The 15,450-nt window shown below is 40.3% G+C and overlaps 1 protein-coding gene across 1 annotated transcript in view; it reads left to right on the plus strand.

Annotated features, from left to right (window-relative positions):
* DTHD1 (death domain containing 1) overlaps positions 1-14,709 on the plus strand; it is a 76,961-nt gene extending 62,252 nt beyond the window's left edge. The window contains exons 9-10 of the mRNA XM_043871241.1: positions 9,385-9,442; positions 14,321-14,709. Of these exons, the coding sequence (XP_043727176.1) occupies positions 9,385-9,442; positions 14,321-14,682 (420 nt within the window). The 3' untranslated portion in view covers positions 14,683-14,709. The remainder of the gene's footprint in view (positions 1-9,384; positions 9,443-14,320) is intronic.
* Positions 14,710-15,450: the final 741 nt, after the last annotated feature.

Here is a 15,450-nt window from a genome sequence, read left to right on the forward strand (position 1 = left end):
GCCCTCCTGCTCAAGCAGCCTTGTATTAAGGAAAGCATATGTTCTGGGGTTTATCAGAGCGGTCTGAGCCCACAATTCCCTCACTCTGAAGTCTTCAGCCACAAGACCTCACTACTTTTAAGCCTTGATAGTCTCTTTCACCCAACTCCTCATCTTCCTCACAGCATTTTGGGGAAAGACAGATGAGAAGAACACACTTTGTAAATAACTCTGAAGCAGGCTCAATTTTGAGAGTTTCAGACAAGCCTGATAAATAAATGCTGAGATTCATCCAACTCATAAGATTATTTGCATAGAAGCTGAAGTGATCCCTGGAGTAAGAAATTAAACCGTATTCACTGTTGAGTCTGAAATAACTGAATATGAGATATGACCTGACAGAGTTCTATTTGCAGGTGACTCAGAGTGTGTTTGCCCCCCCCATATTTATATATATTAGAATATAAATAATTTTTATTAAAGACATCTAAATATATACCAAATATTCTATGTTAAATGTGTCACATATTAAAATATATTTAAAGCATAGAGGCCCTCAGATGTTGAGAACAGAGTACTATAATTATTAATGAAAGCTGATCCTCAGTTCAGCCCCTTGTCCTAAGGGGAATGATTTTAATTTAAAAAGAGAAGACATATTTAATTGAGCTCCGTGACACAAGAGGGCAAAGTTCATATTACTGTCATGTCAAGTAACCCAAGGGGTATGGAGACACTTACTTCATTCTATCACATTTTACCACACAGTTTACATACCAGGGGAGCTGAGTGGTCACTGGTGGAGAACTGCTTTGCTCAGGAGAAAAGTAGGAGAGATGATGGGCTTCATATGGAGCAGGTTAGAATGGTATCACTGCTGAAGGATCCAGCAGAATGGTAGTGGGGCTGCAACAGAACACACCCATGCTAACCACTGATATGCAATAACGGTGCTTATGTGAAACCTTGGGAGCAAAAGTGTGCTGTGGGTAGGACACTCATGGCGCTGCCTGGTAGGACACATGATAGACTCCATGATATACACAGGAAGGGAAACGGCTGCGCCCACAAAAAGAGCTTTGATGGTTGCATTGCCTGGCTTGCCATTGTGCTGAACCTGGTGGAACATGTGGATACCAAGAGAATAAAGCCCAGAAGACTGCCAGATATACGTGGATAGGACTTTGCCAGAGCTGGAGTTTCTATGTGAGGAGGTATGCACCAGAGTTAGGTCATCTGTCAACTCCTATGAACCAATTTTTGAGTGAGAAATTAATTTTTTTACTGTACCTCTAGAGCATCAGTTGTGTAAGAAGCAATCAGAATCTCACTAAGGCCCTGACATGATATTGGAAATCTCCATCATTTCTTGGATAAAGATATGTGTTTCATTCGTCCATGCATTTGCTGGGATACATTTGGAATGCTAGTTGATAACTGATGTAAGTCCAACTCAATGGTGCTTTTCTAACTGGAGCCACCATACCTCAGTATAAGAACCATCTGTGTTACAAATGTGGCCTTATCTGAGACCAATTCAAAGTATGAGCTTAATTTTTGCCTTTTTCTCAAGATTCATTTTCATGAAGGCTATGGTTTGAGAACACTGTCTTATTTTCTCAGTGAGTAGAAGATAAAGCCCCTTGCTGAGAGTGTTGGGCAAGTACGAGGTAGAAGTCTTACAAAGAGTGGTAAATGTGTGCAATCGTTTCCGTAAGCAAGGTGGAAGAGGTCTTCAGGGACATATGAAAATATTGCTGAGCAGCCCCAGTCCCTAGCTGAAACAACAGACTTTAAATTTGTGGTGATAACAGTCTTCATAACTGTCCACATAGAATCCCCAGAGCTATCAGGAATTGAGGCTTGAGGCTACGGTGTAGTAACCCTGTGGTAAATATAAGCACTGATATAAAAGAAAACACAGAAAATGATACAATAGGATATACCAATGTAGAACTGTAAAGAAATTTAACAATGGTTAAAGACAACATGGAACAACAGACTGGTTCCAAATAGGAAAAGGACAGACTGTTTCCAAATAGGAAAAGGAGCACATCAAGGCTGTATATTGTCACCCTGCTTATTTAACTTATATGCAGAGTACATCATGCGAAATGCTGGGCTGGAAGAAGCACAAGCTGGAATCAAGATTGCTGGGAGAAATATCAATAACCTCAGATATGGAGATGATACCACCCTTATGGCAGAAAGTGAAGAGGAACTAAAAAGCCTCTTGATGAAAGTGAAAGAGGAGAGTGAAAAAGTTGGCTTCAAGCTCAACATTCAGAAAACTAAGATCATGGCATCTGATCCCATCACTTCATGGGAAATAGATGGGAAGACAGTGGAAGCAGTGTCAGACTTTATTTTTCTGGGCTCCAAAATCACTGCAGATGGTGATTGCAGCCATGAAATTAAAAGACGCTTACTCCTTGGAAGGAAAGTTATGACCAACCTCGATAGCATATTAAAAAGCAGAGACATTACTTTGCCAACAAAGGTCCGTCTAGTCAAGGCTATGGTTTTTCCAGTAGTCATGTATGGATGTGAGAGTTGGACTGTGAAGAAAGCTGAGTGCTGAAAAATTGATGCTTTTGAACTGTGGTGTTGGAAAAGACTCTTGAGAGTCCCTTGGACTGCAAGGAGATCCAACCAGTTCATCCTAAAGGAGATCAGTCTTGGGTGTTCATTGGAAGGACTGATCTTGAAGCTGAAACTCCAGTCCTTTGGCCACCTCATGAGAAGAGCTGACTCATCGGAAAAGACCCTGATTCTGGGAGGAATTGGGGGCAGGAGGAGAAGGGGATGACAGAGGATGAGATGGCTGGATGGCATCACTGACTCGATGGACATGAGTTTGAGTAAACTCCAGGAGTTGGTGATGGACAGGGAGGCCTGGCGTGCTGCGATTCACGGGGTCGCAAAGAGTCGGACAAGACTGAGCGACAGAACTGAACTGAACTGAACTGAAAGACTGCTTAAGTGATACAAGTAAACTTTGTTTAAGACTTCATGAAGTGGATGGTCTCCTTTCAAAGAACTACAAAATGGGCAAAAGGTAAGAAACACTTATAAGATAAAGAAAAAGAGCAAGGATGAGACAAATAGAAAATATCCAGTTGGCTGGGGCCACAAAGTCACCCTTGAAGGATGTGAGAAGGCCTGGACGGGGCTTGGCCTTTATGGACTGGCCGACTGGATACACTGCATGTCTGGTCAAGCAGAACATCTATGAGGACATAAATGTTTTCTAAGTTTTGCTTTGCTGATGTGGCATCCTGGAAAGGAGTGGGGATCCTTCTTGGGCCTAGAGATTTATTTCAACAGAGGCACAGTCCTGTAGGGAAAGAGATGGTGACACCGAGAGCGCCGGTTGGCCTCTGGGTCTCCATGTTTCACGGCTTCTGTGCTCACACCCATTCTGTGGTTCTGAAGTAGCAGGGGAAATACAGCTCTTGGGCATCATGGAACTAGAGGAACCAGAGAAAGTAGAAGTGTTGCAGCCTGAGGAACTTTTCGAGCAGTTTCTGTTTCCAGTCATCGGTGAGGTGTGGGAGGCTATCGTGCCTTGCCCTGGAGTACGCAGGAGAGCGTGTGGACATGATAGGATCAGGTTGTAGGAGGACGGGCAATAAATTCTTCCAATAAAAACACAGGTGGAAAGCCTTGGGGAAAGCACTCTGAATTATCTCCAGAATCCAACCGATGGAGTCAAGGGCAGAATGACCAAAGGTACAAGAAGGAGGAGAAGGCAAAGGAGTTTGTAAAGATGACAGAGACAGATGTGGGCTGACCTAGTCAGGCAGGTAAAGAAAAGCAATTGTTTTTCAGCCCTTTATGTCTAATGGGTTCTGGCCAAGCAGTGGAGACTGGCTGAGACCCTAAAGAAGCTGAAATCATAGAATCTTTTGTTTCCTCATTTTCTCTCTGTCTACACCATGTCCTCTCTTACACTAATGTTCTGCTATGGTCTGCGGTTAATGACCTCAATATGAGTTGTAACTAACTGTTAAATAATTTTGTTTGAGGAAGTAGCTTTTGTTTGGAAAATGCCCTCACATATGAGAATTAGTGATAAAGGCTCTTGCGGGAGTAAGAGGAGCTGCAAGCTTCCTGTCAGGGATCTTGCAGTAGCTACATTTGTTTCTGGGCTTTCAGCTATTTCTAAATTATGAGGTGTTTTGCCCTTTTTTTTTTTTTCATTTATTTTTATTAGTTGGAGGCTAATTACTTTACAATATTGTAGTGGTTTTTGCTTTGCTCTTTCTTGTGTGACCAGAGAGCTCCCAGGAATATTGAGTCTGTGCTGTGTTGTGTGGCTCATGAGACTCTGAGCTGGAGTTCTGTAGTTCTAGAGGTGCCTGCCAAAGGAGCTGTGCTATTTTTGAAAGATGATTTCATGCAGCAACTGCTAAAGAAGCTCTACAGGGGACCAGACTCTTACAGGGAGTGTGAATATGGTTGACTTGGCTAAGACTGATGAATCAGAAGAAGGGGTAGAGGATGGTATTGTCTGTATTTGGGGACCTTAATTTCTGTGTAAGACCTAAGAAGGACATGTGTATTTTGCTGAAAATTTAAATTTTGTGTGGCACACTCTCTGATGTAATCAGTCTGGTCAATTTGTTTTGATAGCCTAACTCAGCTTTTTTGACATGGAAGTTTCCATGTTAAAAGATGGAAAAGTCCTTGTCAAGACCTCAATAGGAGATGAGCCCTTGGTATTCTGTTCAAGTTGATACTATACCTTGAGGCATTTCAGGGGATTCTGGACGTAAAATGAAAGAGGTATTTGCAAAGGCCCTTGAGACTCTAGGGAAGGAAAGTGAAGACTATCTGCAGTGGGCCCTAACCTGGACAGGGAGCAGGCATCTTCAGTGTTCCATAAATCACCCAACAATAAGTTCTTCTGAGTAGCAGCCCTGACAATTATTTGAGGTCAAAACTTTACCACGAGGGACAATATTATTATGGTAATGAAAGTAATTATTTGATTGAAAATAAAAGGATACAAAAATTACTGAAAGTCTAACTGGGGAGGGAAAACAAACATATGCAAATAACGGTCTATGAGTGGCACTGATGAATTAAGAGATAAATTGAGTGATAGCACATAAATTCTCAAATGAGAAACCAGGAACCAGAGTAGTTGATAAAAGAGGTGGAAATGATCAGCGGTCTTGAAAACATGGTAGGATGTGAAGGAAGAGATCATTCAAGTCAAGAGAAAGCATCACATAAGTTAAATAGTTGTTGCTACCCTATGTGTACGTGTCAATACCATGTAAAGTATGGTGAAGAATTAATACAGGAACAAGGTACTTTATTGGGCCTCAAAGAGATGATAGTCTAATAAGCAGAGCCGAGACTGATGATCATGGCTGGTTTCTGGAGTGGTGAAAAGATACAATGAGTGGAAACTTTTAGGTGCATCACTGAAAATAATGTTGGATAAAATAAAGGATGTGCTCAAGATGCAGCAGAATAGCACTTGTTGATGCAAAGAAGAGGAGAGAGATAAGTAGGGTAAAATCAGAGTCAGTCCTGACAATGAAGGCATCCAGGTAACCCTGTGTAGACGCAGAATCTGTGGGAGTGGACACTGGAGGACAAGCATTGGCTTCCCTGCTTGACTTGGAGCTGACCCTGAGCACCAGTGACATTTTAAAGGTGGTATGCAAGGCAAAATAGGGCACAGAAAAAAAAAAATGGAATGAAAAGAAAAAAGAAAGAAAGGGGGAGGGAAGGAATAAGAAGGGTGTTTGAAAATCCCTGAATGATGAGAATATATGGGAGACCAGCATAGTGCCTGAAAGTATAAGAGACCCAAGGTTTCCCATGCACCCACAATTCACTGCTTCTGCAGTTGGGTTCCAGATAGAGAGCATGGCTTGAATTTTCACATATGTGAAAAAATACATATACTTGAACACTAGAATCACTCTCAGTGCATCAAGGTGCTATGAGCCATCTGTGAAGAAAGAATGACTGGAGGGGTGGGTGGTAAATTGTTTACACACAATAAAGAAAAAATCCAACGTGTACCTCTTGTCCTAGACTCAATCCAGGTCATACATCCATTGGTGGAAATGACAGAATCTGCTGCATGATTTAAACTGGCATCTCTATGCACCTTCAAAAAAATAAAATAAAATAAAAACTGGCATTTCTCAATTTTTTTGGAGAGGATTAAGTACAAAGTTAATGTCTCAAAAATCTGTGCACTTCTTTTGCAATGCTACAGTATCAATATTCTTGGATTTATATTGTTCTTATGTTGATTCTTAGTCTCCTCCCATTACAATTTCTTACTGTAAGGTTTTTTAAAATTATTTAAATTTCAGGTGTACAACATTAGAATTCAATATGTGTATACATTACCCAGTGATCACCACTATAAGTCTAGTTACCATCTGTCTTTGTACAGTTCACCCCCTTCACCCATTTCACTAACCCCTCCATCCCCCTTCTCCTCTGGAAACCACAATTCTGATACCTATATCTGAGTTTGTTTGGGGTTTATTTGTTCCTTTGGGTTTTTCTTTTGAGATTGGACATATGAATGAAATCATATGGTATTTGTCTTTCTCCATCTGATTTATTTCACTTAGCATAATACCTTTGAAGTTCATCCAAGTTGTCACAAGTGGGAGAATTTCATTATTTTTTTATGGCTGAGTAGTATTTCACTGTATTCTTGGATTTCCCTGGTGGCTCGGATGGTAAAGAATCTGCCTGCAATGTGGGAGACCTGGGTTCGATCCTTGGGTTGGGAAGATCCCCTGAAGGAGGGCATGGGAACCCACTCCAGTATTCTTGCCTGGAGAATGCCCATGGACAGAGGAGCCTGGTGGGCTACAGTCCAAGGGGTCTCAAAGAGTCAGACACAACTAAGTGTCTGAGCACACAGCACAGTATTTCACGGTATATATTTGTGCATGCTAAGTCATTCAGTCATGTCCAGCTTTTTGTGACCTCATGGACTGCAGCCTACCAGCCTCTTCTCTCCATGGGGATTCTCCAGGCAAGAACACTGGAGTGGGTTGTCATGCCCTCCTCCAGGGGGTATTCCTGACCCAGAGATCAAAACTGTTGTCTCTTACCTCTCCCGCACGGGCAGGCAAGTTATTTACCACTAGAGCCACCCAGGAAGCCTCGGGTATATATATAAAATGTATCTTCTTTATCCATTCACCTTTCGATGATCACAGGCTTTTCCCATATCTGACAACTGTAATATATTGCAATAAACATAAGGGTGCATCTATCTTTTCAACTTGGTGTTTTTATATTATTCAGATAGATATCAAGAAGTGGAAATATGGTAGTTCTATTCTTAATTTTTGAAGAACGTCCATACTGTTTTCCATGTGGTTGCACCAATTTACAGTCCCACAACAATGAGTGTTTTCTTTTCTCCTATCCTCTCTAACATTTGTTATTTTTTCTTTTTTCAATAATAGCCACTCTGCAAGTAATATCTCATGGTAATTTTGATTGACATTTCCCTAATAATTAGCAGTGTGGAACATCTTTCCATGCCTGTTAAGCCATCTCTATGTCTTCTTTGCAAAGTGTCTGCTCAGATTCTCAGTCCATTTTTAAATTATTTATTATTGAGTTATGTGAGTTTTTAAAATGTGTTTTAGATATTAACCCCATAGATAAATATCTTCTCCCATTCAGTAGGTTGCTTTTTCATTTTGATAACAGTTTGCCTTAACTCCTCAGAAGTTTTTTTTTTTAATTTATGTAGTCCAATTTGCTTATTTTTGCTTTTCCTTTTCCTTTGGAGTGAGATCTACAACATTACTGCCTATGTTTTTCTCTAGGATTTTTATGATTTCAGATCTTACATTCAGATCTTTAACCTATTTTTAGATCAGGATTTTCTATGCCACCATCTTGCTTGTATGCCTTAATGGAAGTTTCATATACATGTCTATATAGTATACATGACAAGAATACCTAGAAAATATTATATTCAGATTTAATAAATTAGTGCTTTTAATAAGCAGTTTACAATGCATTAATATAGAGTTCTACATCATTCTTGTATCATTGCTATGAGCAGAGTTTTTAAAAAATCAGTTTTATTTTGAAATAATTATAGATTTACAGGAAGTTGCTAAATATAGTACAAAGAGGTGTAGATATTCTCACCCAGTTTTCCTCAGTGGTTACACCTTACATCACTGTAGCAAAATATCAAAGCCAGGAAGCTGACATCAATAAAACATGTGTATTTGTACTGTAACTGTTTTGTCAGATGTGTAGATTTGTGTAACCACTGCATTCAAGATATACAATTGTTCTAGCATTACAAAGACCTACCTGTGTTATCCTTTTATAATCTTCTACCACCATCCTAACCCCTGGAAATCACCCATCTGTTCTATATCTTTGTAATTCTATAAGTTCAACAATGTGATATAAATGGAATCAGAATATATGACCTTTTGAGACTGGAATTTTTCACTCAGCACAATACTCTGAAGTTCATGCAAGTTGTGGCATTTATCAATGACTTATCCTCTTTATTGTTTAATTGTATCCCACCTTGTGGACGTTCAATAGTTTTTTTAGCCATTCACCTGTTGTAAAAAATTTTACATTTCCAGTTTTAGCTATTAAAAATAAAGTTTCTATGAATATCTGTGTACATGTTTCTGAGGTGTGCGTGTGTGTGTGTGCATTTTATTAAATCATATTTCAGAGCTGAGGCTGAGGATGGAAATAAACTGTCCAGAGCACTGAACAGGTTTTCAAACTTATATATTTTTACTTACTCTCCTGTGCTATTTTTCCTGATTCTATATTAACTGGGAACAAACCATTCTGTGCACAGTGTAGAAAAGTAATGATTATATATTTGATTTATTCTTGACAAAATGTTGATTTCAGAATAATATTAGCTTAAAGACTTGATTGTTTTTAGCATTATGTCTGCATATGATTCACTCATTTATTCACAAAAACTAATGTTTGAGTACCCACTAGGTACTAGGCCTGGTGCTGAGTGTTGAGCAAGGTGCCTGGTTCACAGGGGCTTTTACTAAATATTATGTTTGTAGCATAGAGGTAGCTTTCTCTTTGTTAGGTAGTATTAACAGTTTTAAATTTTAGTTTAGAAAGAGTTTATTCAGAGTTAATTAAACTGCTATAATAATATTTATATGCGTATTCCTAATTTAAATTTTCTGAAAGATTTGTGTTAATATATGTTGTCTTATCTTGGGAAAGAAATTGCTGAGCATGCAGACACAAATAAACAATGTAATTTTGCAAGGCATGCAATTCAGGACTTATCCCAAACAGGGGTGAAGTTTAGAAGGACTTTTATGTGTAGCTTGTTCACAAATTAATGATTTCTTCTGCTTATTCTGTGTCCCTTTCTCCCCAAAGCATGAAAAATTAATCAACCGTCCACAGAGTACCAAAAGAATTTCTACAGATCCACTCGGTAAGGAATATTTGCTGTGTCCTCATTATGACGGTGCTCTTTTCTTCTTTTATTTTACGTGACTCTTAGAAAAAAACAGAGAACTTTGCTATTAACAAAAATTTGCTAAATAATCATTTCTTATCAGCCAAATAAACGAGTTTTCCTTTATAAGTCATGCACATACGAACAAAATTGTTACATGGAGATGTGGTTACACTTTTATTAAAGTCTATAAGAAATATGAATTCTACTAAGTACTGTTTAACTAAAGGTAACTAGTAATTGCTTTATTTGGTAAACAAACTACTGTGGCTTGTTCTGAAATGTTGGCTATTAGGTTTTGAATCTTAAAATAGATTTTAAATAGAAGTATATATAGAGGTACGAAACCACAAGAGAAATAAAAAATTTGATTGCGGTTATGTCTAATCCAGCTACATAACATTGACACATATTTCAGAATTTGACACTTTTGTTCTATTTTAGTCTCTGAAACAATTCATTTTGTGATGCTAATAATTACTATTGTGACAGTTTATGGGTCTTCAAAAGGTATCAGTGAATGTGTCTTGACTATTGTGTCAGTCTCCCAACTGATGGCATAACGTTTCGTTTAGGGGTTTTCTTTGTGGAGTTGTATAAAAACTTCATAAGCTTTGCTGAATTAAATTAGAAGTAAGTAGGATGGGCATAAACCTTAGCATTATACACTCTCTCGGAGGCAATAAAATTGATATTTTCAGTGACAGCAGGGGATAGAGCAAAAAGAAAACACAAAAACCAAAACCCCCAAAACCAAACAAAAAATCCCCACTAAAAGGCAATGGCACCCCACTCCAGTACTCTTGCCTGGAAAGTCCCATGGACGGAGGAGCCTGGTGGGCTCGCAGTCCATGGGGTTGCGAAGAGTCGGACACGACTGAGCGACTTCACTTTCACTTTTCATGTTTATGCACTGGAGAAGGAAATGGCAACCCACTCCAGGGTTCTTGCCTGGAGAATCCCAGGGATGGGGGAGCCTGGCGGGCTGCCATCTATGGGGTCGCACAGAGTTGGACACGACTGAAGTGACTTAGCAGCAGTAGCCGTAAAACAACAATAGTAGTAGCTGAAAACCCAGCAGGTTGATAGTGTTAACTTTGAAGAACTTGGTGTTCAAATAAAAGCTCCCCCACTCTCAACCCCCAGAGTGGACAAGGGCATCGTGATCTTTCTTAAGTGTGCCGGGAGTCCTAAACTGTTATACAACGTGGTCTTCCACGGCCAGTGCCATCTGAGCTGCTGCAGGATGATGGTAGATGAGGTTAGAATCCACGAGACTGTAAGGCGGGAGAAACAGCTGAGGTATGACTACAGTTAGAGCCAGTGAACGGGTATAGGTGATGAGATATGACAGGCTTTGAGAAACCGGGATAATCTTATGTGTGTTAGTATACTAAGCCGAGTGGTCCCATTTACTAAGACAGTGAATAGAGCAAAGGATCAGGGGGAGGGAGGGAAAAGCTAAAGTTGATTTCAATTTTAGTAGTGTGGAATTTAAATTGGCTGCACTATAAACTGGTAAAGATAACTGGGAGATGAATATTGCAGATGAGTGTGGGTTTGGTTTCAAACCATCACAATAAAGCAAATATCATGATAAAGCCACATGAATTTTTGGGTTTCCTAGTACATCTAAAAGTTATATTTACATTATACTGTAGTCTAAGGGTGCAATAGGATTATGTCTAAAAACTAATGTACATACATTAAAAATACTCCACTGCTAAAAAAATGCTGACCATTTTCTGAGCCTTCAGCAAGTCATAATCTTTTTACAATAGTGACATCAATGATCACGGATCACAGATCCCCATACCAAATAAAATAATGAAAAAATCTGAAGTACTGTGAGAGTGACCAAAATGTGACAGAGACACAAAGTGAGCAAAGTGAAGTGAAGTCGCTCAGTCGTGTCCGACTCTTGCAAACCCATGGACTGTAGCCTACCAGGATCCTCAGTCCATGGGATTTTCCAGGCAAGAGTACTGGAGTGGGTTGCCATTTCCTTCTCCAGGGGATCTTCCCGACCCAGGGATCAAACCCGGGTCTCCCGCATTGCAGGCAGACGCTTTACCGTCTGAGCTAAGTGAGCAAAGATGTTGGAAAAATGGCACTCATAGATTTGCTTGACCCAGAGTTGCCAGAAATCTGCAGTTTGCAGACAACAACAACAAACAATGCAGTATCCATGAAGGGCAATAAAGCAAAACACAAGAAAATAAGGTGTGTCTGTACCAGGATTTAGGAAAACAGAGTTAAAGATGAAGATGCACTAGATCTGGGATATTTCACATAGAGCCGATGGGTATGGCAGTTGGTGAATTCAAGGGGAGGGGCAGGAAGAGAAGAGGCCTGAGTTAGGAAGCAGTAATTCAGCACAATTAGGAGGAAGGAAGTCAGCACAGAGGGAAGAGAGAGAAAAGAGGCACACCAGGGCAGGCCATGGAACCCAAGGGAAGGAGTAAAATGCTCTGTGGAAGTTGGAGAAATGCAGACTAAGAATCAGCTGCTATAAGTAGTATCTAGGAGGGCTCTAGAAAGATTGGAAAGAAAAGCTTAAACAGAGTTTTAAAAGAAGATATCAATATCCTGTGATAAACTATATGGAAAAGAATATGAAAAATAATGTATATATATCTAAGTCACTTTGCTGCACAGAAGAAATTAACACATCACTGTAAATCAGCTATACTTGAATAAAACAAATTTTTTAAAAAGAGGCTATATAACTCCAAAGCAAGGGCCTAGGAAAGAGTTAATGTTGATGGATTTAAGGCATCAAATTTACGTCAGGCACGAAAAGGTTTTCTGGAAAAGGAAGGAGAGAGATAGCTGGGAGCTAGAAACAGTGGGAGAAACAAGGAGAAGGAAAGCCTGAGAGTGCTTGCGGGAAGCCTGGAAAGAACCTGATGGAAGAGTGGTTAAGGGAATGGTGTGAAGGGAAATTATTTGATGAAAAACACTGTGGGGATGGCACCCATCGAGCATGGTGGAGTGAGATTCTGTAAGAGAGTTTTTGAAGTGAAAGTGAGATTATGAGAACTCAGGTCAAACGGCTTTGGGGAAAGTTAGGAGGAAGAGCTGCTGGCTAAGTGAAACACAGTAAGACTGAGATTGAGACTTGAGGACGGTAGAAAAGTCACTGCGGTGGAAAATTTTACATTGAACTCAGGAAACAGGCTTTTTAATTAATTTGTAAGCTGCTAAAGACTTAAAATGTATGCAAAACATAGACCCTGAGGATCACATTCTGTTTCTTTTATAACCTGGGATATCCCAGTAGTTGATAGCCATGTAAGTAAGACAGAATTGATGGCTGACAAATTGAGAACATTGAAAGCTAAAGAGGACAGCAGATTTTAAGGAGGATGCAAGCCCATTATTGACACGCAGAGCTGACTGTTACGGGTAGTTATGTGTTCAGAGGCAGACATGATGGAATGGTGTGGGCATCAAAGAGCTTGCTGTGTTAGCAATGGGGCAAGAAGCATATTACATAGGAGCAAAGGAATAAAAGCTGTGGAGGTTTAGGGGGCAGTGGTTAGCAATAATACTGAGCAGGTGAAGCCAAGGAGACAGAATAATTCTGGCTGGTGATGAAATGTAAGGATTGGCCATGGAAGTCAGTTTCTAATATGGAGTCATCACACAGGTCAGTGATGTTGACAAGATTTAGAAATGAGGAGGTCAGAGGTGCAAATAGTTATCAACAGGATAGCTGATGACAGGGCCTGCCAATGGCAAGAGAGAGATGACGCATTCAGGGAGATGAAGGCCTACTCAGGTAGCATGGGCATTAAAATGAATATATTGCAGGAAGGAAGCGGAATGTTGGTATGAAAGTGACAGTGGGGAGGATGGATGTGTTGGCTCCATTTCCCGAGTAGCTCTCACAGAAAAGTGGTATGATTTATAGTGTAAAAGCAGGTGCAATCTATGTGAGGAGGTAGATAGGATAAAGTTAAACGTGGCAGACGTCTGAGAGCTCTTTTCTGACACCCAACCAGGGAAACTGGTGCAGACTTTCGCATGAGTGGGAGAAAGTGACTGTGATGCAGGTTAGAACTTAGAGAAGGAAGGAGAGAGATGGTGGGGTCCGAGGGGTTTTCTGAGAGTGAGGGCTACACAATAAAATAAGTCACAATAACAATAGAAACTTGGAAAGAGAAATAGAAATTTAAGTGGTAGACAGAAGTCACAGGGTAAGGGAAAGGGTAAGCTGAACATATAGGATATATTCAGAGATGTTTATGGTTCTAAATAGTCCAGAGGCCAAGGGAAGGACATGCCATGGACCTTCTATAGAACTGATCTTTGGAGAGTGGATCTTGGGGTGTGTGTGTGTGTGTGTGCGTGCGCATGCATGTATGTATGTAGTTGGGGGACTGGGGTGTGAGGATTGCCGAACTGCCGTTATAATTTATGTATTAGGTTAGCACTAATTAAGAGAAGTATTTTTTGTACCTAAAAATATCTTCTCACATAGTGCTACACAAATGTGGTTGGGGACCTCAGCATCAGCATCATCTGGGTGCTTACTAAAAACGCTAAGTTTTGCCCATATCCTAGTCTTATTTAGACTATCCAGGGTGGGGACACGAGCACCATGTTAACAAGCCTGCCTTGATCTCAGGCAAGTTAACATTGGAGAAGCATTTCTAACTCTGCAATGGGTGGTTCCCTCAGAAGAAGATCCCAAAGGCTCTCAGCTGTCTGTCTGGGTGGGCCAGTACCTTTCTGCTGCCAAGAGGCCAAACCAGAGGCTGAGTAGGTTTCCTGTGAATAGGTGGAGGGTTGGGTGAGCACGCCCCAGGAAAGGGTGCTAACTCCGGGTGTCCCCCGTGTGCCTGGCAGCAGCCCTGTGGGACAACTTGCTCTACTGGCTGGCGGACGAGCTCTCAGAGGAGAACGCCCTGTGCCTCTCCTCCTCGCTCCCTCTTCGTCGCAGCACCATCCAGCTCATCAAGCTGAAGAGCCCCGATGACCTCACAGAACAGACCCACGAACTTCTCTGTTTTTGGAAAAGATCACTCCCAAATTCCACCGACAAGCTTCGCCTCCTGGCTCGCCATCTCCGCAAGATCGGCAGGAACGATCTTGCAGAAGAGCTCAAATTCAAGTGGGAGAATAAAGTGTTCACTGAACCACAGCAATGGTCTGAGGTGGCTGAATTAAGCCCAGCTGCTCTTGCTTTAGCCCTAGAAAAAGGGTCGTAGTTGGTTTGAAGATGGTTTCGGTCAACATTTTACTAGCAGTTTCCCAATAATGTTGTTTGAAGTGAACTGTTTGATAGATGCAATATTGAGACAAGCAGAGAAGCACTAGTCAGATAATAAAAAGCATCTGCAGGTTTGAGTCCTTGCTCAGGGTTCAGTAATGTATGTTCTGCAAGTGAGACTGTCTTAAGCCAAACTTAATAGCATTTGTAATAGAGTTTGCCCTGTGTATATTTTAATAGCTGAGGTAGCTTGTTAAGTTAAAGGCAATACATACATACATATATATATATGATATACAGAATTCCTTTTTATTATTAGCTACATAAAAGTAAACAAGTCACTCAGAACTTCAAGTAGCTAATTCGCATTCTAAGTATACTGTGTTTTCAAAAACATTCCTATCAGGAAACCTTATAACAGTCAAGATTTTTTATTATTTTACATATTTCCAGAAAAGTGCAATATTTTCCATGTGCTCTGGGAATGAGGGAAACAAACTGAAATGTGCATTGTTTTTTTGACTACAAAATAACAGAATAGTCAAGAAAATTAGATTTGCCTCTTATTCCACCACTAGAGATTACTATTATGAAAATATTTTCTTCCAGTTTTCTTTTTTCCTTGAAGGAAACAGATGTATCAATATATAAATACACCTATGTGCATGCATATGCACACACGCGTGCTAATACACACAAATCTCTTCACACAGAGTCTTACTCACCTGCCTCCTCCTCACTCATACACATCTCACACACACTCTCT

The sequence above is a fragment of the Cervus elaphus genome, chromosome 17 (assembly GCF_910594005.1).
Source record: "Cervus elaphus chromosome 17, mCerEla1.1, whole genome shotgun sequence".
In the NCBI taxonomy this organism is placed as follows: Eukaryota; Metazoa; Chordata; class Mammalia; order Artiodactyla; family Cervidae; genus Cervus; species Cervus elaphus.